At 39.8% G+C, this 26,673-nt stretch overlaps 1 protein-coding gene and 1 long non-coding RNA gene across 3 annotated transcripts; one reads left to right on the forward strand and one right to left on the reverse strand.

Annotated features, from left to right (window-relative positions):
* Positions 1 to 6,066, reverse strand: LOC115780587 (uncharacterized). Of its 2 annotated transcripts, none has more exons than XR_004019983.1 (3): positions 6,007 to 6,066; positions 2,238 to 2,410; positions 1 to 290 (listed from the first exon to the last, which is right to left on the reverse strand). It is a non-coding gene; the product is annotated as an uncharacterized LOC115780587 (long non-coding RNA). The 2 variants fall into 2 exon arrangements; XR_004019982.1 differs by lacking the exon at positions 6,007 to 6,066 and adding an exon at positions 4,248 to 4,366.
* Positions 1,355 to 26,402, forward strand: asip1 (agouti signaling protein 1). The gene is made up of 4 exons (XM_030729851.1): positions 1,355 to 1,723; positions 23,794 to 23,963; positions 24,059 to 24,108; positions 25,298 to 26,402. The coding sequence occupies exons 2-4, from the start codon at positions 23,798 to 23,800 to the stop codon at positions 25,460 to 25,462; spliced, it is 381 nt and encodes a 126-aa protein (XP_030585711.1). The 5' UTR covers positions 1,355 to 1,723; positions 23,794 to 23,797; the 3' UTR covers positions 25,463 to 26,402.
* Positions 26,403 to 26,673: the final 271 nt, after the last annotated feature.

Here is a 26,673-nt window from a genome sequence, read left to right on the forward strand (position 1 = left end):
TGTAACAACCTAAAATATGGGACAGTGATGTTTCCCCTCAGGATGAACTGAAATACTTTGACTTTTCATCCTGGGTCACTCAACAACTTACAAAGCTGCTGACATTCACAAAAGCCTGACTTAGTGCCAGATACAATAAAAGAGGAATAAGTGGCACTCAGTCAACTCAGAATCTAAAATCTATGAGCAAATTCCACAAATGCAGAAATAGTCTGTGTAGATCTTCCAGGTCTTCTCCGTCTCCACCAACACATAGAAGAAGCCACCGAGACTCAGCCGTACGTCTGCACCTAAAAGATAAAGGACACTCTTTCAGGGATGCCAGTATTCTCATTTTGGACCCTCCGTGAACAACCATCACTGCACAGAGGTGGTACCTTACAACACCAGCTGTCAGCCACCTACAGCGCAGTCTTGAGATCCCTTCCCAGGTGCTTCAACCCACACTCAGTGGGTCACTTGATAGAGTGGGGCAAGGTCTCAGTGGTTTCACCCCAAACCCCTGATGGTAATGACCCACCCCCTTTTCCCCACCTTGGCCGTGTGATGACACACATGATTAACAGTGGGTCAATGCCCCCCACCATCACTAGGTTTTAAATTCCTGGGATCTCCTCCTTTTAGCTTTAGAAGTGAAGCAGCCTTTTGGATGAGACGTGAAAAAACTGAAAGAAGTCCAGTGGCTTTTTAAAATTTCTGCAGTTAATGGTTTAGTATTTGACCACTGACACATTTTCACATGGACACAATGGATTTATAAAACACCAGTTCATAACAACAGTCATTTTAAGAAGCTTTGTATTATTTAAGATGAAGACTGTAACTATTAGAGAAAGAACAAGATCAGATGAATCCCTAATTAGCACGTACTTGGTGACAGTGGAGAGAAAGAGCTCTCAGGAGGAGCGACCATCTGCAGTTGGGGGTGATGAGAAGGAGATGACAGAAATGAGGAAAATAATTTTTCACTTATCTGGTGTGAAACACCTGCTTACACTTAGACTTAATGTGTTGTCTGGAAATGGGATGTAGGTTCCAGCCCACATCCCAGATGGAATGCTAAATGCCCCAAAATTACTCCAGGAAGGAAAGGTGCCCTGGACAGGCTGGGAAATGATCAGTTTACTAAATCAGACATCAGAGAAAAATGAAACAGATAAAAATTATTGGAGGAAGATTTTCCCAAAAGGCCAGAAATTGGCTTTTTATACATATTGCTGCTTACGATCAGAGCACTTCAATGGAGGGTCTTTTTATCTGTCCGTTCTCTGCATAATATGACCTTTCCCATCCCCCAAAGCACTGCAGCACTGGTCCCGCCTCCAGTACAAACCTCCCAGTGTGTCTTCATTATCAACAGAAAGGTACTGCTATTTAAAAAGAGAAAAAAGAAGAAACAGAGGAGAGCGGGATAAAAACACATTTTTGGGAAAGAGGCTGACTCATACAGAGTGAGAGAAAAAGAGGAAGTGGGACAAGACGGCAAAAAGACCGAAAAAAGTTTAAAAAAAAAACCCCAAAAAAGAAGAAATCAGAGGTGAAGTGTGAAAAAAGAGAGGGAGGAGAGAAAAGGCGAGTGGTGACTTGTGGACCAAAGTGGAGGAGAAATAAAGACTTGAAGCAAGGCAGGGAAAAGGGGAGGATAGAGGAGCTCAGAGAAACGAGAGAGCCGGAGAAGCTGAGAGTGTGCCATACTAACAGACAGCTGGCCTGGCAAACACAGGTAAGACAAACAGAGTTTCTTCCTATCTCGTTTTATTTGAGCCGTTCCTTGAAATCGTTTGAGCGCCGGAAAGGCGCGGGGAGGAAAGTACAGCACAGACCTCTGAGGCTCCGGGACCTAGATTACTGATGCATTTCAAAACACGCTCTTTATGATCTTTATGCCTTAATCCCGCTTCATTTGCTCAAAGTCATCTTTTATGAGCTCATTAAAAAAGAAAATTCCTTAAATGTTGTTTACCATTTACAATTGTTTAGAGGGGATTTCCCCAGCTGTGGCCTATAAAACAGATACAGCTCACAGAGTTGATGTCAAAATCGTGGACCAGTGATGAGAAACTAATTAATCACTGAGGAGAGGAACCGTATTATTCAAATCAAGTGTTCAATGACTCTGATTTTTTCAGGATGCGACCGTTAATGCAAAATTACTAATAAAATACAGAAGCCGATCAAGTAGTAATTTGTGACTGAGGACCGAAGCTGCTTCCACAGATGTCTGCGGGGTAACTCACGTTTTTAAACGTGTTCTCAGAAACATCTGCAGCAAAGAATATCAGAAACAACGAGAGTCGTTTCTCCGATCGTTTTCCAGGAGAGCGCCAGCACTGTCAGGGCTCCATCTATCGACTGCTCCGTCTCGGTCCACCGTTGGCGGCTGTCGGGGATCATTGTGCTGAGACGCTCTCTGAAATGAAGGAATGAAAGGGGAAAACAAAATCAATGATACTTGTATTGTAGAAGCTTGAAAGCAACAGCACAGCAGCTGAGACATCACAAAGCATCAGTTTCTCCAGTTCATGAAGCTCTTTTGTATACATCACATTAATAGCTCTATAGAATGTGTATCTATAATGCTTAATATGTATTATGAAATATACAGTCTTCAACTAATATTATTTATTTCTTATAACTTAAATTTAACTTTAACTTTAACTTTAGCATTCTGGGAAACATTAATTTAATCAAGAACTCAAGCTTCATAACTCTGATATCATCCTGCTGAGTAACAGTAAGGACAGAAAACATGAAATATTATCCAGATACTTTTCTGCTAATAACGCAGTCAGACAGCCAGAACCTGTCACTTATTTTCATGCAGAAGTTTCTTAAACATGGAAACATTTAAACGTGGAGGTTCCAGAGCATCGGCAAACCCCGGGAATACATTTGATCTCCCTGTGATATTTGCAAAAATACGTCCAAAACTCACTTAACTTCTTGGTCTTTCATGGATGAACATGTTGGATGCTTTCCTGTTTTCATTTAAAATAAACATTAACTTTGTCTTTCATACAGAGTGACTGCTGAGTACCTGCTAGCATTAGTGCATGCTGAACACTGGGGCCCTTTTATTTCTTTTATTATTAAAATAACTGGCCTTTTTTGGATTCTGTTCTTTGAGTGCGTACAAGAACACCAGATTATTTGGAGAGAAGGGATTATAGCCGCTTCATATTTAATTACTTTAGAAAACAAGGATGCATGACTGCAGTTAGTGATCTGTCCTTTCTTTAAAGTAAGCACATGGTCTTAGTTACCTTTGGACAGATGACACCTTTCAATAGGAGCACAAATCCTAACAGTTACAGAGACTAACAGTTATATTAATATTCTGCACTGTTACATAAAAATGAGAGGAGCCTCATCGTTCACCTCTGTCATGTCTAAAAACATTTTGGCAGTTTTGCACTGGGTGTCATGTTGCTACCAGAAGACATCGCTGCATTATAATACACTGCTGAATGTAGTTTATTACATAATAAATGCACGTTTTCATCCTACCGTCCGATTTGCTCACTAAAAAGTATCAGACGGACTAACACATAGTTGGTTTTGGCCTTTTCTTGAACTTTTCTCATAATTAAAAAAACAACAATATTACAATAATTCAGTAATGTTAAAACCAGCTCAGTAATAAGCAGTTTTTATGCAGCTATGAATAAACAGTCGTGACAGCATTTTTCTGATAAAACGTGGAGCTGGATGCCGGCCGGCCCGTTTATTCTGACTGTACCATCACGCACACTCGATCCGGTGCATCAGGCAGGTCTCACTGTAACAGTGCTGCTGCCGCGGGAATGTAATGAAGTCGTTATTTACTTGGCAAAGTGAAACTCCTCTTGTTGTTCTTCATTACAAAGTTTGTCCAAAGCAATTCTTTGTCTTGTGGCGTTTGATTGAAACGTTGACATGTGAGAAATGAAATATCAGCAGTTTGTAGAGTGGCCTGGCTGCTTTAATACGCTGGATTTCATGAAGAAAAAAAAAAAACAGCAGAGGAATATTATTATAAAAATCCCTGAAGGCCTGAAGATCTTTCTCATTTAAATACATTTAAACAAAAGGAAAAAAAATGTTGTTCACTTTTCTAAACAGGTATTACTCAAAATAATTTACATCTACCTGTGGAACAACTAACAGATAAAAGGCACGCAGTGCAAAGCAGACCCAGATGGCAGATGATAGACGAGACACAGACATTAAAACTACTGTCTGGCTGATTTATCCTCCTGAAGTCATACCCCAAACGTGCCAGAAGCCTCTCCTCTTCTCTTTAAAGCAGCCTCACTCACACTGATGACACAGATGAAATGCTCTCAGTTGCCAGATTGCTGCGTCCGAACACAAACAAAAGGTTGAGCCACACCAGTATTATTTAGAGGCTGACCTTTGAACTTTGGCCTCTTTAATAGTAGTTCCTTGGAGCGTAGCAGAGCACTGTTCTGTGGTCTGCTGGGGATTATTATTTTGCTCTTATTCTTTTCTGTGTTTATAGGGAGTGATGTGTAGCAGGAGAGTGTTCACTAATTAGCCTGAAACAGAGTTTTAATAGGAAAGTCTTTAAATGCCTCCATAACTGTTAACAAAACAAACACACAATCTATTTGTGGTGCTAAAATGTCCAAGTAAAAAGCTACACAGCGCAGGGACGCAGCTCACAGTGGACACACTGTAACAATAAGCAAACCCTATGAAACTGTCTTAGAGTAAATCTGATTCACTTCTTAAAAGGACATGATGTCACAGCATTTTGAGCTTTTTATCTAAAGTCTGTTTTTGATGTGGATTCTTGTTTGAGATGCTGTCCTAATTATTTTATCTAAAGCATGTAAGAGCAGCTGCAGCACTGGTCACGCTGTAAAAATGATAGAGTAGCAGATTTTTCACCACTCATGCACCGCATCCTTGAAAATCCAAATAAGCTGACCTCCATCTGTGCCGGTCGACCTTTAATATTTGTCAGCATTTGATTCTCATATGAGGCCGGCAGATTTTAGCACTAAGAAATTAAAGCTCGTTCACATTTTCAGTCAGAAAATCTGCTGAAATGTGAAACTGCATTTAATTGCTCCCCAGAGGTGCGGCTTGAACCCTCGGGAGCTTTGTTATGGACACATCCATTAATATCCCATGTCATTGTTGTTTAATGCATGATTTTTTTTCCTGTCATAATATTTGTTATTGAGTTTTAAAACTTAAAGCTCCACTGGGAGTTATGAACACACGATGCTCTCCAACCAACTCTGAAGCTCTGCAGAAGCTTTGACGCTTTCAGCTTCACTGCTCGTTTTCTGTGCAGTCAGATTTTCATCTGCATGTTTCCAGCAGGATCAGACAGCAGTGGAAAAATGGGAAAGCTTTGCAGGTTTGATGCACATATTTTAGTGAACAAGAGAATTTAAAGTACCGTATTTTTCGGACTATACGTCGCTCCGGAGTATAGGTCGCACCAGCCAAAAAATGCATAATAAAGAAGAAAAAAACATATATAGGGCGCACTGGACTATAAGTCGCACTTTTTTGGGGCGGGGGGGGGGGGGGGGGGGTGTTGATAGAATCCGAGACTCAGAGCACAAATTCCATCTTGAACGGCAATTTAAAATAATAATGGATTAAAGAACAGGCCGAACACGGTTACACCTACGTTATGCTAACGTAGCACATTCAACTACATGACGCACAACGAACACGTGTTCGGTATTGTAACGTTGTAAACACACTTCCAAAGTCGGCGATATTCACAACAAAGGTCGTCTTTATTAACAGAAAAACGGCTGCTGTAGGCCACAGCCACGCCAACCACAACTACAACAGCGGAACAGCAACACACACACAGGCAAGCTCTCGGTCTTTTTCTCTCTCTCCATGCTGCCTTCACGAACCTCCCGAACAGTCCGAAATCCCACAACATCAACACGCTCTCTAACTAAGAGAATCGCTACAGTATGTTAACGTAACATTAAGTTATTCAGATAACCATAGCATAAAGAACATACTAACAAGTTAACCAAACCATCAATCCATTGAATTCTTCATCCTCGGTGTCACTTCTAAACAATTCCGTACACTCCGTAGACGAAGCGCCGCTTCCTCTTCTGTGTCGCGTTAGTCAGACTCGTCGTCAGCTGCAGTTCCAATTATTCCAGCCTTTTTCTGAATACCGTAATTTCCGGAGTATAGGTCGCACCCCCAGCCAAACTATGAAAAAAAGTGCGACTTATACTCCGGAAAATACGGTATTCAGAAAAAATGAACTGCGCCACAGGAAGGATCTGAGAGGGTTTCATGAGCATTTGATTTGTTGTTTTGTCGTCCAGTGTAAAGACGATGCTGTCCGCCCTCTGTGAAGGCAGAAGATGCAAACCTGTTTTCATGGCTATAAAATATTCCATTTAAAAGGATCTTTGTTTTCCCACAAAGGTCACATTTGAAATTATCACAAAATTTTTTTGGTCTGTGTCTGCAGGAACAAAAACACACCGATGATTAACCCGTTTGGTTGCTCACAGAAAGTGTGGGTTGGTTCAAAAACACAAAGAGGAATCCTAAAAATACTAATTCCAGTATAAAGTTATGTCAGGGTAATTTTTTTTTAAAATAAACAGGGTGAGGGGCTCTATGCAGCAAGGGTAAAATACAAACACAGCTACTAACTATGACATTCGTTTCCCTTGTTTGCACACAAATACTTGATGACAGATGAGCCAAAGATAAATATTCCTCTTCCATTTGTGTTCAGTTTCGGAAACTTGGAAAAACATGTGGACAAGCTGTAAACGCTCCAGAATGTGAAAAAGTATTTACTGTGTAAAACAGTCACAGTTCAGGGAAATTTAGACAAGAGCAGCAAACATTTTGCTCTACTTAAACCACCTCTCTCTGGGTTCTGGCAGCTGGACAGTTGAAGCAAATCCAACTGAAACTGTGAAAGTGTGCGAGGACCAAATGAGGAGAAACACGTCCACCCTCACCCCAGGAAAAAAAAAGAGCTGCTGGCCCGAAAGCCTTGTTTTTGAAGGCACTGACACATGACCCCTTTTTGTCCCTAAAATATGACCAAGTGCACGTTTTGTTGTCTCTGTGCAGGACTGAGGTTAAAGTTTGATTTTTATTAGCATGCCGATCCTTTGAAAGGACGTCTTCTTAGGCTTTTTAGAAGCTGGGATTTAATTTCAAAATAAGAGACCGAGTGAACTTTTTGTCTCTGTGTAATGGGCACATGTTTATGCTTTTTAAAATAAATAACAAAAATCAATGATTCTTGTGTATAAACATTATTATAATTTCAAGAAGGTGTTTTATTGGTCTGTGCTTTTATAAACAATTTCTGATTTCAGATCCACGTTGACATTCATGGCGTTCACATCAAAAAGGCAAAAAAACGTGTATTTGTGTTTTAATGTTTGTTTGTTTTGTTTTGTTTTTTGTTAAAAGGTTAAAAGCAGTTTATGGTTCTTTTTTTACTTTACTTTTTTTTTTTTTTTTTTAAAGGCATTTAAAAAAAAAAACAAAGAAAACGAAGACATAACGCAGAGCTGTGGTGAAAAGCTGAGCCAGCAGCCTCTGCAACAAAGCAGATCAATTTAAAAGGGATCCCCGTGAGTTTATTGCTGACTTCCATGGTGATGGAAATTACTGAAAATTATTTCAAAATGAGAACCATGCCACTGGGGCACTGTGCTGTTATTCTTCCCTTGGCTTCACCACAATTTCCTAACCATGTGTCTTCAAAAAATATGAGTGCGTGAGTGCGTGTGTGTGTTTGAACAGACAACTCCCAGAGAGGGGTCCTGGGAGTGATTTCTGTGAAGGTCAGATGTTTTGTCTTGGTGTTGCTAGGAAAAAAAAAAATCCCCATCTTTGATGTGAGAACTGTTAGTGATCAGATCGTCTGGTTACATAAAGTTTGATTTTCACTTTTTTTTTTTTGATGTGCCAAAGTGCCACCACCAGAGAATATTAATCACTTTCCACTTCTCATAATTCAGCTTCAGACATTTTTATATTTCAGTTTCTTTTATTAGTAGTAATTAAAATTATTATATCAACATGAAACATCAGCAGTTCTTTAAAGACTTGGTGGCTGAAAATGATCCCGCCTGTGTTCACCAACTGTCTTTGTTTCATAGTAGCAAAAAATGTGAGTCTGAGTTGCTTTTTCAAAGTCTTCATTCATATTTGACGCTGACTCAAAATTCCATCATGGATACAAATTTTCTTCATTGTTAATTCACGTATGGGGAATATACACTGAATATGACACATGAAAGAAATGCAAACACATCACATTCGTGGGGGGATGATGAAATGAATTAAATATATATGAAAATAAAAAAAATGGGATTCATAATAAATCGTTTTCAACTTATAAACTTATAGATGCTAATAATTGTTGTATGTGTGATGATGTTCGTGCAGAGATTTGTTCAGATTGGAGGAGATCGGGTACACGCAGACAGACTGGACATACACACATACCCTACAATCATTATAGATATTAAATATGAGCCTAATGTGAGGACCGTGTGCACCCGGAGGAGAATGGAAATTAATGGTATTTATTTTCCTCTTAAAACCACACAGTTAACGCAGTTTAAAGTTGTTGTAATTGAATAATTTAAGATCGTTATCAAACGTCCTCAAATGATTGAATTAGCTTGGAAGTTTAAATCAGTGTGCACCTGCAACTGGGATCAATCTGAACTTCACCGGATTTTTATCCTTTTTTCTTCCTAATCTTAATTCACTTCCAGGTTTTCTTGTTTTAGATTTTTTTTTTTTTTTTTACCTTGTCTATGCAGTAAAAGAGGTTTCTATTATGGTCTATTTGAGAGGAAGTGGAGGCTGAATGACTGAATGATGAGACATTTTTGTGTGCCTCTCTTTTGTGGGCCTTTTATATGCAGTTAAGACTTCCAATGTGATCATGCACTTACACACACACCTCTAATCCTGTGGAGTGGCTGTGGCGGCAGGACGAATGTGTTTCTTGTCAGTGTGCGTAACCCTGTGTTCATGGGTCACCTCTGTGGTGTGTAAATTTAAAAAAAAAAAAAAATGTATGTGACACAACAGGAAGGTCAAGAGTTTTTTTCTGCACAGCTATAATGTTTTGTTGTAAGTTCTTCATCAGTGGCACAAAAAAAATTACATCCACCCCCAGCTCTACAGTTCAGGACTGAATGTGTGCATTTCACTGTGCGGTACTCATTTTCTGGAAGCGCTTCACCAAATCTTTGTAGCTCACACACAGCCAGTTTGGTTCAGCATATATACTACAGTATGTGAGCAAATTTAAGTGGTCATGTCCTTAATAAGTGGTCAGAGGAGTGCATCACACAGCTGAACTAAACTGTCAAGATCAGAGCTGAAACTTTTTATTTTCCTAATTAGAAAAGAAACAGCAAACAGACAAATTTCTTTCTAACCGCATGAACAGATAAAGCGTGAAATATGAAAATATGATCAGTTAAACACTGTAGAAAATGTAGTTATACGTTATCGTACCTTAAGCTTCAAATCATCTGGGATGATTTAAGGTTTCTAGCAACAGAATACCCCGATGATGCCTTCGTCCTGCTCACGAGGCATCAATTATAAGGTGTATAGATCTGAGTTTAAGAGGCGAAGGGAGAGAGAAAGCAGCGGGCACGGACCTGCAGCGGTGGGGGTGCATCTTTGTAGATGTCTGAGTAAGCAGAGCATTTATGGCTTGGCAGGAAACTCCAGCTTGCCTGTGGGATGTATCACACCATTAGAAGCGAGAAAGACGGAGAAGTGTGCAAAGGAAGCCACAGCTGAAAGAAAACTCACTCACACACATAATGATCTTAATAAACATGCAGGTTTTACAGAGGTGCGAAGAAACAAAGAATAAATACGTCTTTACTGTGTTTAAGTTTCAGGTATCGTCAATTCAGTATTTTTTTCTGACAGCTTTTTGCTTTTACTCGTTTACATTGTAACAGAAATATCTCTACTTTAAACTTCCTTCATTTTCAAATCAGGCTCACTACTTTAACTTTAACACATTTGAGGGGATTTATCATCCCTGTGTCCTTCACAGCATTAATCCACTTTGAACCTCCTTGGAGGAAACAGTAATTGAGGCACACTGACTGAGTGTTATTCAAATGTTGCATGAAAATGCTGATCAGTTTAGTGCAGGCGGGTTATTGTGCAGCACTATGGTGAACTTTACAGTAACGCACTGTGTTGGACTGATGCAGAGAAGCTGCGGTGTTCATCGAGGGTAGCAGACATCAGACGAAGGTGATTCACTCGCTGAATTGCACCTTTGTACAAGCTTTGCCCGATCTCAGGGTTCCCTCACCTGTCAAACAACAGTTTAACACCTGACCGTGCTCATTATTGTGTTTGGGTGTGAAGGCAAAGTCGTCCTTCTATGACAGGGAACAGCAAACAGAGCTGTTTTCCTCCTGTGGTGCTTATTAAACATACAGATTTTAAAAGAGGCAAAAACTCAACTTGAACTCAGCAGATGTTCAAGTTGAGTAAATTCTTTAGAATTAGAATTTAGGTTGACATAAAGTTTGTACTCCCATGCATTAATATCATTTTAATATTATATTAACATGGCATGAGGTTTGGCTTCATTTGCACAAAAATAACTGGTAGAAATGAAGCTCCTCCAAAGAGCTATGTTCTAGTTTTTAAGTGTGTTTCAGAGCACAGAATTTTTCACTTTTTTCATGTGAGAAAAGATTCAAACCCAGGATCTTCTTACTGTGAGGCAGCAGTGCTAACCACTACGCCACCGTGCTGCCCTGTACCAAATATTTTACATTTAAAAAATGTCTGTTTTTAATGGTTAATGTAATTTTTCCATCCGAAAAATGTTTTGTTCAAAATTAAAGATACAATTCTGCATTTTAATCAGATTTTAAAATCTAATCTACCCTGTACAGGTCCAGTTTTATGAAAAATATGCCACCATCCAAACATTTACAGACACACAAATCAAGGTGAGCTGTATATATAACATGACTTATTCTCCTCACATCACATACTAAACGCACCCTTTATTTATTTAAAAAAAAAAAGCTTTTTCTTAGGTGTAATTATCTACAATCTAAACTAAACATGAAGGCTTGGCATTCAGGCAGTAACAGCACTGTTGTCTACTTTGCTGTTATCATCACTTCAGTAGTCGTAACAATACGTGAACAACACAGAGTATCTTACAGGAGCTCTCCATTCAGCACCACATGACCAACACATCAGAAGACCAGAGTTAAAGACCAGTCATTGTTTATTTATTCATTCAGTCATTTGTTTGTTTTCATGTATTTCTAAGGAACAAAAAAACAGAATCAGTGCATGTTTATAATCTCTGGCTATGTCATGATTGTCTTGGTTTTGTCTCTGTGGAGCTCGTTATAAGAGATGGTTAGAGCGTGTTTATGTTCGGTCCCTCCTGAGGGTAATTCTGGGTGATCGGTGGTGTTTCCCTGCGTGCTGAATTTGGCTGTAAAAATGTCTCTTTTGCCGTTTTATTACACTTCTTGTGAATTATTTATTTCAGGAGGCTTCACTGGAACTTTTCATCAAGTAGTCCTCACAGTTCACAGTCGACTGATTTGTTGTGCCACATGGTTCCTTATATCATATTTGAGTATTTAATAAGTCATGTTTAAAAAGTCGATGTATTGTGTTGTACTTAATTTTATCTGGTGTAACTTTCACTTCATGTCCAGCTGTACAAGAACAGAAGTGTAACATTATGACCCTCTAACTCTTTAGAGAGGGAGAGAGAGGACATACAGCATATTAATCAGGACTGAGTCCAAACATTAGACGTGGATGACCTGACTCTAGAAAAACATTAAATAGAGATACCTTTGCGGTAAACAATAATTTGTCGATTTGAAGATCTAAAAATATATAAATGTCTCAACAAGTCATTAAGACCTACTTCATACTGAAATATCATCTTAAAGTTTTACAATATGTTACCTATCTTCATTATCTTAGCCTACAAATCACCTTTCAGATTTCTAAGAACAAAATATCGATGTGAGCGATACTTTCCCAGCTTGGATCCGCCGTGTGCACCTCATATCTGGAGAGAACTTTACACTTCATATTTCGCCTGCACATCTGCACATATTTGTGTTGCTTGTTAACGTTCCCTCTGAGCTTTCTGTCATCGTTTCACCTCTTTAAATCATTGTGCTTTGAAATGTCCCAAAGCAGCATAGTGTGGTTTGCAAAGCCACATGAGAACCAGCATCCCTGATCCTTGGTTGATGTGTTAAAGTCTATCCAGATGCAGGGAAGGAGACATATTAAGGTGGCTTTAGGTGGCTTTTGACTCAGTGTGTGTGTTTGGCATTCCTTTTATGTTTGCCCTGCAATTCAAAGGAAATGCTTGGTGCTTAATATGGTGCTTAAAATCTATTTTCTAGTATCAAACCTGTGGGCATCAGAAGGCGCTGAAACATGTTTTCATTGTGCCACAGAGCACATCTTTGAATTCATGCCAAGTTCAGCTTATCCCCGTCATTAACTATGCAGACGTCCGGTGGGAAACTTCAGCCACAAATTGAAACTTTTTTACCTGTTTTTTATTGTTTTATATATTTAGTCCACATATTTGAGCTAGATAAAAAAAAAAAATGAAGATTGAGGAATTTGAGTTGTCACTGGCATGTAAGGAAGGGGTGAGGGTGACACAGCCTTATTTCTTTTCTATTTTATCTTAAGAAAATGATGACCCAGAAAACAAGCCATTAGCAGATGGATGTGGTTCTGCTTAGAGAGACAAATTTAATGACGGTAAATTCAGTGCCATCAAAGTCCAGTAGAAAACCACATTTTCACGTTTGCAGGTAAAAACGTGGATTATCCAGACTAAAGAAGGAAGTGCTTTCTCATATCTTATTTTGACTTCATGTACAAAATGTTTGGACTCTGTGTAAAATATAAATAACTAACAAAATGCAATGATTTTTAAAATAATTTAAATCCTACATTTAATTGAAAAATGCTGATTTTTTGGGGGGTGTTTTGAAAGCACTCTTGAATTCAATGCTAGCAGCATGTTTCAGCTGGGATAGTTGTAATTAAAACTGGAAAAGTTGTGCAATGCAAAGAACATCTGGTGGAACATGTGACAACTAATCTGGCAAATTAGTAACATGAGTATTAAACATGTGTATTTAAAAAAGCATCCCAGAGAGGCTGGCTTTCATAAGTAGAGATGGGGTGCGGTTTGCCACTCCGTGAAAGCCTGTGCGGCCAAATAGTTCAATAATGTAAGAATAACATTTCTCAGCAGAAAATTGCAAAGAATTTGGAGGCCCTCACGAAGCACAGCATTAAAAACAGACACCGTTCTGCAGCGGAAACCAGTGAACACACTCAGTACGCAAATATCAGTTACACCTAAAGAAAACAAAGCAAAGCAAAACAAAACAAAACAAAGCAAAGCAAAGCAAAGCAAAGCAAAGCATAACATAACATAACATAACATAACATAACATAACATAACATAACAAAACAAAACAAAACAAAACAAAACAAAACAAAACAAAACAAAACAAAACAAAACAAAACAAAACAAAACAAAGCAAAGCAAAGCAAAGCAAAGCAAAGCAAAGCAAAGCAAAGCAAAGCAAAGCAAAGCAAAGCAAAGCAAAGCATAACATAACATAACATAACATAACATAACATAACATAACAAAACAAAACAAAACAAAACAAAACAAAACAAAACAAAACAAAACAAAACAAAACAAAACAAAACAAAACAAAACAAAAAAAAACAAAACAAAACAAAACAAAACAAAACAAAACAAAACAAAACAAAACAAAACAAAACAAAACAAAACAAAACAGGTATAAATCAGATCCAGAAATACTCCCGCCTTCTGTGGGCCTGAGATATTCTAGAACAGGCTGAGCAAAGTGGAAAACTGCCCGTCTTATGGCCAATCAAAATTTGCAATTATATTTGAAAGTCATAGATGCCGTGTCCTCCAGGTTTAAGAGGGGAGACCAGTTTTTTTAAGAAGTATATAGTTTAAAAGACCTGAAACTGATGAAGAGAATGAATCCAGCAAAGTGGAAAGAATGCCCCTGTTTAAACTTATTTGATTCATGGTAAATATTATTATTATTATTATTATTATTATTATTATTATTATTATTATTATTAATAGGTCAACCACTGATGATGGGAATCTTGGAGAGCTAAACAGAAATCAACTAAAATATTAAATATTATAATACAAAATATTATGGGCAAGGCTGCTATAAAAACTGCTATCAAATGGTTCTTAAAACTATTTTGGTCTCCAGTGAACAGATGAGATTTACACAGTGTAGGTTATTTAAATATTGGCTGAATCAGCTGGAAGAGTCTGTGATGCTGTGCTGAGTATTTCAGCTTCCACAAAACTTTATTATTCAGCGATAGGCTCAGTTTTGTTTATCCTGCAGGCGGATGTGGGTTTGAGGACGTTGGCTACAATAATGTTATCCAGAGTCTGGCCACGAGGAACAAATATTTACAGTATAAGTTACAGGAGACGGATAAACTACAGCAGTGAGGGCGTGGAAATGGAGTAACTGCAATGGTGCACAGAATTTGGTGAAGAGAAGTTAATAAAATGTTTTCCAATAAGAAAAAAAACAGAAAGAAAAGCCCAAAAATAGCATGTAAAATTAAATTTTATGAGAATACACGTGTTTTTGAGCACTTTTTACCACCGAAGAGCAGGCCCGGATTAAGGTGGGTCTGGGCCCCGGGGCAAGGAGATTGCAAGGGCCCCCCCCTCCCGCTCCGAGCCCATACCAACCCAACCCAACCCCCCCCCCCGACACACACTCCCCTACAAAAGTCTCTTTCTGCTCTTCCTTCCTGCAAAATCATCTACCAACTCATCAAAGTTCAGCTGTTGCACAAACTGTGATTCAATTGCAAGAAGTGAGAGGGAGTTCAGACGATTTTGGGTCATTTTCATCCTGAGCTAATTTTTTATTCGAGCCATTTTGGAGAATGACCGTTCCCCTTCACAGTTCGTAATTGGCAGAGTCAAGAACAGTCGAAGTGCGATGTAAAGACTTGGAAAAGTGGACTGCAAATCCAAATTTACCACGGTCTTTAGCATTATATTTGGGCATCTTTGTTCTTTTGGAATGAATGATTTGAATTGAACAAGTTCATCTGCCAGGCTCATGGTTAGATCAGTGGGATATGCTGCAGCAAGTGCTTCGGCCCTTGAAGTGAGCTCACTGATTGACATATTATCAGGCATGAAAAGAACATGAAAAAGATTGGTCAAGTGTGTGTATGCAGTTAACCGATGGTCAAGGCAGGACACAAGCTTGTCAATTAGAACATTGAACGTTTCAATTCGAAACTTTTCTTTTCCACCTAATTTAACATCTGGCTCTGCACTTTCATCAGCCATATGTTTGCGCTTCTTTGTGCACTGGAGATCATGTCTGTAGTCTTGGGAGACTGAATCAGTAACACTTAAGGCTCATCTTTCAAAATGGGCAAAATTGTCTCTCTGTGCTGCCACAAAATCACAAAGAGAACTGAGAAGCTGTGTTGCCGTATTTATGTTGATGTTAGGCTTCTGTAACTGCAGGCTTGTGGCTTGGAACCGCTGCAGTATTGTATCCCAAAAGTATGCCATGACAGCTATCTCTAGGGTGTCCAGCTTGCCACAAAGTGCAGAGGCCTCACTTCTAGTGTCACGTTTCTCCTGTGGATCTTTGGAAATATTGTTCAGTGAATCTCTCAGTTGTGCATAATATTTCCACAGAGCATTTGTTGATTCAGCTCTTGCACTCCAGCGAGTGCCTGACAAGGACTTCAGTGTGAGTTTCACATTTGTATTTCTGAAAACCTTTCCCCACCTGTGTGTTGAAGAGGCACAAAATGTGTACAAAGATTGCAGGAAGTCAAAGAAACGCCCAGCTTCTGGGCTACTGTCAACAGCATTGACACCAAATAAATTCAATGAATGCGCAGCACAGGGGACATAACAAATCAATGGGTTTATGCCTTTCAGATGAGATTGAACTCCATTGTACTTTCCTGACATATTACTTGCATTGTCGTAAGACTGGCCACGACAGTTACTTATGTCTAGGCCCAGGTTCTCCACCATTGCAACAACACACTCAGCCAAATTGCTCCCGCTATGATTCTCAATAGGCTCGAAACCCAGAAACCGCTCAACAACGTCTCCCCCAGCTTCAACAAATCTGAAAATAAAAGTGAGTTGGTCCACATGTGCAAGATCGGGAGTGGAGTCAACGATAACAGAAAAGTATTTGGTCTCTTTTTTCTCACTGATAATCGCTTCCTTTGTTCTTTCTCCCATTAAGTGGATAAATTCCCCACAGATTGTGGATGAGAGATAGGACACAGAGCCTTTGCCCTTGCCTCCAAACCTTTGGAGATGGTCAGCTAGAAAAGGGTCAAATTTGGCCAACAGTTCGATAATGCCTAAGAAATTACCATTGTGAGGTGATCCAAACTGCTCGTCATCTCCCCTGAACGCAAGGCCCCTCTCTCCCAAAAACTGAATTACAGCAACAACTCTTCTCAAAACGTCCCGCCAGTATTGCCTTTCTGCATCAATTTGTTTCATAAGATCAGAATCAATTCTTCCTGTGTCTTTGGAACGACTGTGTAATGCTAACATGCAAGCCCTATGCTCCTCATTCCTCTCATGCTCACCGATACGCTCAGAATGTTTCCAATCAGAAAACCCATTGACAAATGCATTGCACTTACTTGAGAACAGTTTGCAAGCAAAACAATAAATGCAACCAGAGGAAGGTGAGTAAAGGAGCCACTGCCTTTCCACAGACTGACCATTAGGTAGACAGCATTTGACTAAGGAATTTGTGAAACTCCTAGTGCCACCCCCCATGGTCATATCTCTAATTGAGGCAGGGTACTTTTCACTCCGATTTTGAAAAGCAACTGCTCCTCTACTAACCAGAATCGACTTAGCCTGTTCAGTAATGGCATTTGGCCACAAAGCAGGGTCATTAACGGTTTCACACCAGGAGTTTGAGGTCCTAGCTGCTAATGGGATACTGGGCTCAGTGTACTCCTCCTGGTCTGACAGTGAGTCTGCTGTTGTAAGAGTACACGAGTCTGGAATGGCTGTGGTATTTGAGAATGAAGCAGAAGATCCATGACTGGAGATGGTGTCCCCAGCTTCTGGGTGGAAACTGAGCTCTGTGTGTGGCCCTGAAGCCTGAGCCTGAGAGGCCAGGTCTACACCGGATTGGATCTGTGTGGGCTCCGGCATGATCAAATCAGTGGTGCTCTCTACACTGCTGCAACTCGGACCACTGATGACATTATCAACATTGGTATCAACATTGGAATCCTTTGGCTTATCAAAAAAGCCAGAAATCGAAGGCACATTTTTTAAGAAGTCAGCCTGTTTTGCCTCTCTGTTTTTTTTGGCTCTTCGCTTTGAAGCGCCACTTTTTTGTTTGCAATCCATAGGCCTACTATTAATGACAGTTGCAAAAAAAAACAAAAAAAAAAACAAGACAAACAAAAAACCAAGTCGCCACTGGCTCTGTGAAAAGTCACTTGATGACAACACGATATATGATTAAGGGCAGAAGCTAGATAAAGGTAATATCTCAACCGTGTAAGACTTCCTAAGATAGAACAGAATATGATGAAATGATTAAAATGGGAAAAAGTCGCTTATCAGCTTTTTAGTTATTAAAGATGGCCAAAAGTTGCAGTGTGAAGCTTAAAGGCAGAAAGTAGCTGTTGTTTACATATCAAAACTAATAGGCAATGTCGCTAAATTCACTAAATGAAGTTGCCAGAGAATGGCCAAATACAATACAACACTCCTTAAAGTTCGGAAGGTGTTATATTTAAACACGAAATACACTAGCCTTTTAAGGTAGGCTTTTAACCTTTAAAGGTGTAATGTGATATGCGTATAATGTGATATAGTATAATGTGATATAGTACACAATAATAAAATATAAATGTATACAAGCCTTTAAAAAGGCTGTTGAATATTAAACTACATATGATGATATAGTATGATATAATATAATACAATATAATATAAATGTATACAAGCCTTTAAAAAGGCTGTTGAATATTAAACTATACGTATAATGATATAGTATAGCTTAATATAATATGATACAAATGAATGCAAGCCTTTAAAAAGGCTGTTGATTATTACAACTAAACAAGTGATGCTGCACAGGTTGAATGCAAAGCAATTTGTCAAGCAGTAAGCCAAGGTCAAGTTCTGAGTGAACAGAAGTGATGCAGGGGGTTATATATATATAGAGAGAGCCAAAGTCTCCGCCCCTTCTTTCAGTCCACTACTTGTGGCCAATTCAGCGACTTTTGATGGTCCCTGGCGACTAAAAATGTCGTGTAGCGCCTTTGGCAACTTTTTGGTCAGCTGATGACTCAACTCATCTTTTCAGTGGCATTGTCCGTTGATTCTCGCTATCCCGACATGCCGCTATTCCGACAACTAATGTAATAAATATTTGCCTTTACTGACGGTTAGGGTTAGGAATAGTTTTAGGGTAAGGCATATGCCTTTATTGACGGTTAAGGTTAGGAATAGTTTTGGGTTAGGCACATTTAATTAAACAGTGTGTCACTAATAAACAAAACCAAAACATACCGCTATGCCAACAATAGAAATCAATGGCAATAGCGACATGCACCCGGCATAGTCATTGTTTTTCAGCATAAATGTAACTCTGTGCTGCTATCAGAAGTGTTTCTCATGGTGAAATAGTGCTGCAGATTAGCTCTAATCTTTAAAAATTGCTAGCATTGCCCTTTTGCATTATGAACGCAGCCATGCATGCACGTTTTCTAGAGATGAGCGTTGTGTATGACGCTTTGCCGTCATATGTCATGTCATGACGTCATCTGGCGATTTTTCAGAGAGCCAATAGTGACTTTCTGTGATTTCCACAGGAAAATCCATATTGGACATCCAAATTTGTTCATATGGACATATGCAAGCGAAATCTGCAAAGTTGAGAGGTACAAAACCTTGTGTTCTTAAGGTGAATATCTACTGGTGTATTACTCTCCCCGAAGAGAACTAATAGGTTATAATGACAAGTGAATCACCATGTCATTTTGTGTGCAAACAATATTGTGCAGGAGCAAAATCACTTCCCACAGAATATAGATACAAGTTCTGCTAGCTCTCTACTGGGGCCAGCGTTAGGCCCAGGATATGCGGTGGTCACAAAGCGACAGTGTTGCTAGGTCTAGTAACTTGTGCGCATCTCTAACGATAAAAGAAACCATCTATTGACTTTGGCGATTTTATGGCGAATCTGGCTACTTGTCTTTTAAGTGACAAAAGCATTATTTTTCAACACAACTGTAGCCCTGCGTCAGAAGCCATTCTAATGGAGAAATAGGGCAGCAGATTAGCTCTGATCTGTAAAAAGCTGCTAGCACTGCCTTGGTTAGCAATACCTATTCCGACATCCCGCTATGTCGACATGTCGCTATTCCGACTCTTCTTCACTGATGGTTAAGGTTAGGAATAGTTTTGGGGTAGGCACATATCGCTATGCCGACAATAGACATCAATTGTCGGCATAGCAGCATGTCGCAATAGCAACATGAATCCCACTGCCTTCTTGTAGGATAGTCGTAGCCGTGCACCCGTTATAACGCTGTGACATTATACATAATGTCATGACTTTATCTGGCGACTTCTAGCGACTTTTGAGAGAGTCAATAACAACTTTCTGTGATTTTCTTAACAATACTGAGTCCACTGGAAAATCGACATTGGAAATCTAAATTTGTTCACTGAAAAAATACAGTTGCTCTTTCAATGACATAAGTCTTTAAGTACAATATAATTTATTCCAATACAGTTATAATATTATGTAAATGTCTATGAGCTTTTAAACAAATTGTTGGTGGCTAAATCTGATATGTGAGATATTAATAAAATAATATTGATAGAAGTTTTGATAAATGGATTTAAGAATATTAGATTCAATTTTCACTTAACTGTGGGACATATGGAAGCGTAATCTACAAAGTGAAGTGGTACAAAACCTGGTGTTCCGAAGGTGAATGTCTACTTGTCTATTACTCTCCCCGAAGACAACTAATAGGTATCATGACAAGTGAATCACCATCGAAATCACTTCCCACAGAAAATAGATACAAGTTCTACTAGCTCTCTACTGGGGCCAGCGTTAGGCCCAGGATACGTTGTGGTCACGAAGCAGGTGTTGTCAATTGAGAAACTTTGCCGTTAGATTTAGTGACTTGTGGGGGTTACACCTCTCCATTACGAAACCCCGCTACTCCGAAACCCGAAACCGGGGGTGAATATCCCTACCCCCTTACCCTAACCCTAACCCCGTTCGGAGTGGCGGGGTTTTGGAAAGGAAAAACGTCCGCACTTGTGGGCATCCCTAGCGACAAAAAAACATTTAGCAACTTTCGCAACCTTTTGGTGAATCTGGCTGCTCGTCTTTAAAGTGACAAAAATCATTGTTCTCAACATAACTGTAGCTTTGGGCCGCTGTCAGAAGCATTTCTAATGGTGAATCAGTGCTGCAGATTAGCTCTGATCTGTAAAAATCCGCTAGCACTGTCTTCTTCTACTACAGACATAACCGTCCCCACACGTTTTCTAGAGATTGGCATTGCGTGCATGGTGCTGTGACATCATACGTAATGTCATGATGTCATCTGGTGACTTTAAGCGACTTTTCAGAGAGCCAGTTGCGACTTTCTGTGATTTTTAGCAGGACTGAGTCCACTGGAAAATCCATATTGGTTTTTCTCTTACAATGGCTGCCGTTCCTCATGGCCCAGGGATCCTCTGGTTTTCGTCCCCCATGCCCCAGGGGCCCTCTGGTTGCCATACATCATGGCTCAGGGGCCCTCTGGTTGCCATATTCTGTGGCCCAGGGGCCCTCTGGTTTTCGTACTGCATGGCCCAGGGACCATCTGGTTGCCATATCCTGTAGCCCAGGGGCCCTTTGATTGCTGTCCCCCTAGGCGCTCTAGTCGCCGTACCGCATAGCCCAGGGGCCCTTTGATTGCTGTTTCCTGTGGCCCAGGGGCCCTATGGTTGCCATATCCCGTGGCTCAGGGGCCCTTTGATAGCCGTCCCCCGTGGCCCAGGGGCCCTCTGATTGCCGTCCCCCGTGGCCCAGGGGCCCTCTGGTTGCCATATCCCGTGGTTCAGGGGCCCTTTGCCATCCCCCGTGGCCCAGGGGCCCTCTGATTGCCGTCCTCTGTGGCCTAGGGGCCCTCTGGTTGCTGTACGACATGGCCCAGGGGCCCTCTGGTTCCTATGTCCTGTGGCCGAGGGCCCTCTGACTGCTGTCACTCCCCCCAGCCCATTTACCCTTATAGACTAAAGAAGTACAACTAAAGAAGATCCTAGAATAGAGGGCTCTATCGCAATCAGCATCGACATCGGTATCTGGATTGTTGTTGGGCCCCCCCTGGGCCCCCTGGATCCATGGGCCCCGGGGCGCCAGCCCCACTCGCCCGGTCGGTAATACGGCCCTGCCGAAGAGTGAGCTTTGCGTTTTTGTGATTTTGGATTTGTTGAGGATAGAATTCATTTTGTATTTCTTTATTTATTTATAGACTTTAAGGATTTTTTTTATTAAGTGTCTTGCAACCCTGGGCTTGATGCCAGGAAAGGTGCAGGATACAAATATAGTCAACTAAAAGTGCACAAAAGCTTTCAGCAAAATACAAAATTCAGTCGAGGTATATTTGAGCTTTACTTTTTAAAACACATTTTAAACTACATTCATGGGTTTCCATCCATTTTCTTCTGCTCATCCTTTTCGGGGTCCTGGGGATGCTGGAGCCTATAGGGTGAGAGGCAGGGGAACATGGTTTCCTTTTTTTATCAAATATTTGGATGCAAGTCATTTTAACCATTTTTCAAAGAAGAACAAAAGAGAGAGATGTGACCCTGCTTCTTACAGAAACGCACAAACTTGTAGTGATATTCATGTTGGGATAATGACCACTTGTGCTTTATAAGTTAGAGGAAAAGAAGCCAAAGAAACTGGACAGATTGTGTGAGGTTTAAATAGCCTGGAGCAGAACAAGTGAAAGAAAAAAAACCAGCCTGACTGAACCTTCTTACTGACCTCAAAGTAATGTAGCAACCCTACACTTTAAACTGCACTCTCCACACGGCTGCTGCCCTGCAGTTAGCCCTGGATCAGTGTGAGAAACACAGAAGCAAGTCAAATGTGTATTTGTTGCTAATATATAACACACTGAAACATAGAACTGAAATATAATAAACCTCCTGCCCAGCTGAGACCGTTCTGTGTGGAGGCTTATGTTCTTGCTGTGACTGTGTGGGCTTTCTGAAGGTCATCAACTTTCAGAGGTTAACTGCAGTTTCTAAATTCACCCGTCTACTGTTAGACTGGCAGCCTGACCAAAAGTCATATGAATAGCCTCCAGGTGCCCCATGATCCTGAACTGGAAAATGAATGAATCATCCTCTGCAGATCATCCTCACTGTAATATCATACAAGAAGTTTGTGAAGTAAGACAAGTGGTGTGTCAAGTCTTGGACACTACAGGTTATACAAGAACTGTCTTCACACAGCAACAAATTAGCTTCAAAGGGATCAACTTCAAAAATATGGTGCAATTAGGGGACTCGAATTAACGGAGATGAAGCTTACAGACAGCAGCCTGTGCTGCCATCCACCTGACAGTCAAAGCGGCCACCCCATAAATATATATGCAAACTCCAGTCCTTAATAAAATTTAGACTTCATTTGTGCTGTGCTTTAAATTTCTCTATTTTAATGTGAGGCTGCATTTTTAAACTACTTTCATTTAACTCAGTTGTTGGTTTGTCTGCTCGCTGTTTTACCGTATGTGTGTGTGTGTGTGTGTGTGTGTGTGTGTGTGTGTGTGTGTGTGTGTGTGTGTGTGTGTGTGTGTGTGTGTGTGTGTCTGAGATGAAGCAGAGAATGACGTAAACACATATGTCACAGTAAAACATATATTAGCAAATATGATGTCTGTCATTTTCTAGTAGGTATGTTAAGCTTGTGAAATGTGTCCCTGCACATCAAACCAACTTTATTCATAAAGCACTTTAAAGACAGCAACCACTGATGAAAGTGCTGAACGTGGGAAACAAAACACACCAGCACAAGAGAAAGTAGAGGTAGAGAATTAAAACACAAAATAAAAGCATCAATAAAATACACTAATCTAGTTTTGCATAATAAACTGCATCAGTATCAGGTGTGTATTCTGAAAAATGCAATCATAAGTTTAACAAAGAAGTGATTATTAATCCTGATGTTTTGGAGATCAGTACAACGATGTGTCTGTGCTGCACAGACCGAAATGGAAACAAAACTGTTGAACCAGAAGGTGAAACAATTTTTTTTTTTTGGATTAAATTTCTTAAAGTTAATTTTCTTTCTCTTAGTTTGGATTAAACTGAAACTGAAGTCTCAAATTAATTTTCACAAACTGCTGCAGTGGACACAGATGTGACAGGCGTGGCATAAAAACATATATATAAAAAAAAAAGACACACGTGCAGTTTATGTGTTTGTAACCATTAATGTGACAGTGATGACAAAACTGAGCTAAACAAATTATATTTGATCTTCAAATGTTTTCTCATTCAAACATTTTTCATCAGGTCAATTACAAAATAATTTGGGAAATATTAATTTATTAATTCTGGTGTCACAATTTATATTGTTATGATTTTTTTTCTTCCATAGAAAAATGCACATCTCCCTGCTGCTAAGCTGCTTTCTTCTGGCCGCAACAGAACACTTCCTCAGCTCCGCCTACATGATCCCAGATGAGACGCTCTCCACCAACAGGGTTACTGTATCCAACGCTTTGTCTCAAAACCTAGAAGTAGACTCACCGCCCGTGGTTATTGTAGGTACGTCTGAACGTGTGCTGTGAGCTCAGCTCGGTACCATTTCTGCTCATGTGTGCTGATGAAGCGCAACTACATTTTCTGATGTTCTCTTTCAGAGTTACCAAAATCTGCAAAGAAGAGCAAGAAACCAAAGAAACAGAAAAAGGTTGGTGCAGATTTTTTATTATTATTATTATTATTAATAGTAGTAGTAGTAGTAGTAGTAGCAGTAGTAGTAGTAGTAGTAGTAGTAGTAGTAGTAGTGGTATTATTATTACTACTATTTATGGGGGGTTAGCTAGAAGTTTAGATAATGGAATAAAAACATCCTGGTATCATATTTTCAGTCTTGCAAATGTGGCCTTATTGACAGAAACTAAAAATAAAGACCTGACATGTGTTTGTTTGTATTTTCTGACAGTTAGCTATGTTTCTTTTTGTTTTGTATTTTGTCTTTAATATTTCACTTAGTTTTCTTCATATCCATTTAACTCAGACCGTTCTTCAGGCTTCAGCGTCTCGCTGATGGTTTCGTCTCAGAACCAACTTAAAACCAGCTGTATGCACATAATAAAAGCCCATAGAACATACAATACATACAATTTGTGGAATTGGTATAATGTTGTGTTATCATATTATATTATTTTATAATACTGTAATGAATATATTAGTTTCTAAAGTGAAATAATGAAAATTATAACTGTGTAGCACACTGAAGGGGACTTACTGTATAAACTAGAAATCAAAACGTTATTTTTTAAAAATAATTAAGTGATTTTTAGTTAGTAAAGTCAATTTGAATACAATTAAAAGCAACCAAATTAAACAATTATATTATACAAAGATTTTTAATATTCCATGTCTGTGATTATTACCATTAACTGGCCTCACTGGACTGGATGGTGGAACAAAGCGATCAAACCATACAGCCAATCAAGGGCTGCCATCATTTAGAGTGACCTTTTAAAGAGCAGAGACATACACAGTCCCCGCCTCCAGAGAGTCAAAGGTAAGCAAGAGCGAGTGAACTCCAATCACAGCCTCTTGCTGACGGGAAAGCAGAAAAACGTCGTTCCGAGCACTCGTGGAGCAGAAATGTGCCCTGTGTGGTTTCCTGCCGGCGGTCTGGATGCAGTTCTGTTCGCCTGCCTCAGCTCCTCGGGCCCGGCTTTTATAAACACACTTAATAAATGCCACAATTCTCAGTCAGAACATTCAGTAACATAATAAACTGTTAACTGTGGTTGTAATCATATTTTCAGTGCACATTATTTAGACATCTTCACTGTATCAAACAGCTTTTACAGGACGACCATGCATGTTGTTACTTCTTCTTCTCTCTCCTTTTCTCCCAGAACAAATATGGTGCAAAGAAGCATCCTCCTCCTCCCGCTAACTGCATTTCCCAGTGGGAAAGCTGTAAATCTCCAGGCAATGTGTGCTGTGATTATTGTGCTTTCTGCCAGTGTCGACTCTTCAGAACTGTCTGTTACTGCCGGATGGGTAACCCCCACTGCTGAACAGCCAGGGGCAGCCTGACACCTGTTCAAGGCTAAAGCCTGATTTAGACTTCTGCGGGAAATCTAGGCGCAGCCTACTACGTAACCTACATAGGTGGCCGACACGGTTGCCAGCATTTATGCTTGTGCAGGTGCACGTGTGCTAATTACCTTGTGAACTGGGACCAGTGTTTTCTGTGCAGTGCCGGCCAATAGAAATTAAGGAAATGCTGGGACTTTTTCCCTCCTGCCCCCCCTCTCCTTTGTTGTGGTCAGTTTTTATTCAGGGGCAAATCTCTCACATCCAGTCTGACAGTTTCAGCGGTCTCTCTCCAGGACATTTGGGAGTCCTTATGCTGATGCTATGATTATTATTACTGATTCTGAGATGCTGATGGTTATTCTCTCACTGGTAAATTAAAAACTGCAGTGAGAAAGTAGCTGGACATGCACACGAGGACTCGACGGTGCTGAACAGGCCAATCAGAATCGCCGTGTGCTGCACGGCTCCGACGGTGCACGTCAGGTTACGCCGCAGGCTACGTCGTAGGTTTCTGCCGAAGCATAGATCCCCAGTACGAGAACAAATCTGTATGCTCCGGCAATCCACTTGCAGTGGACGCTATGAGAGGCCGATCACCTTTGGTTTATAATTGTCCCTAAAATTCACTGCATGAAAGCACTTTATCAGAGAGGAAGGACTGCACCACAGGGACCGCTCCTAAACTCTTACAGGGTGTGTGACGCTTACAGCACTGCTACGAAACTCTCAAATAAAAGTTGTGAAGCACATTTTTATTTTTCTTTGAGCTCTGAGTATGCATAAAAAATAATTTACATTCTCCATCAATACTGCTTTGTTTTTCACACGACTGCAAAACTGTAATATTTTTATTAAGCTTTTGTAAGGATTAAATGTTTGTAATATTAAAGCAGTTTTAAGAAAAGTATTGTTTGTCTCCATCGCAAATACCACAAATAGCACATTTACATTTTCAAGTAAATTAATAAAAAAAATAATAATCCTGAATTTGCTTTTTCATTTTTTTTAGGAGTTCCTGTCTTTGGTGTGTATACATTGTTTCTAAATAACTCAAAAAGAAGTTTCTACATCAGCTGCTCACTAAATATTATTTAAACAGGACAAAACTGGCTGTTGTGGATGTTTTACTATTACATGAGTTCTGCTGAGCTGTTGTTTCAACAGTAATTCTCTCTTTTTTTTTTTTAAA

The sequence above is a fragment of the Archocentrus centrarchus genome, chromosome 5 (genome assembly GCF_007364275.1).
Source record: "Archocentrus centrarchus isolate MPI-CPG fArcCen1 chromosome 5, fArcCen1, whole genome shotgun sequence".
In the NCBI taxonomy this organism is placed as follows: domain Eukaryota; kingdom Metazoa; phylum Chordata; class Actinopteri; order Cichliformes; family Cichlidae; genus Archocentrus; species Archocentrus centrarchus.

Coding starts and splice junctions, on each gene's coding strand:
- asip1 (XM_030729851.1), top strand. CDS start 23,798: ATGCACATCTCCCTGCTGCTAAGCTGCTTTCTTCTGGCCGCAACAGAA. Junction 23,964..24,058: donor ACCGCCCGTGGTTATTGTAG/GTACGTCTGAAC, acceptor GTTCTCTTTCAG/AGTTACCAAAATCTGCAAAG. Junction 24,109..25,297: donor AACCAAAGAAACAGAAAAAG/GTTGGTGCAGAT, acceptor CTTTTCTCCCAG/AACAAATATGGTGCAAAGAA.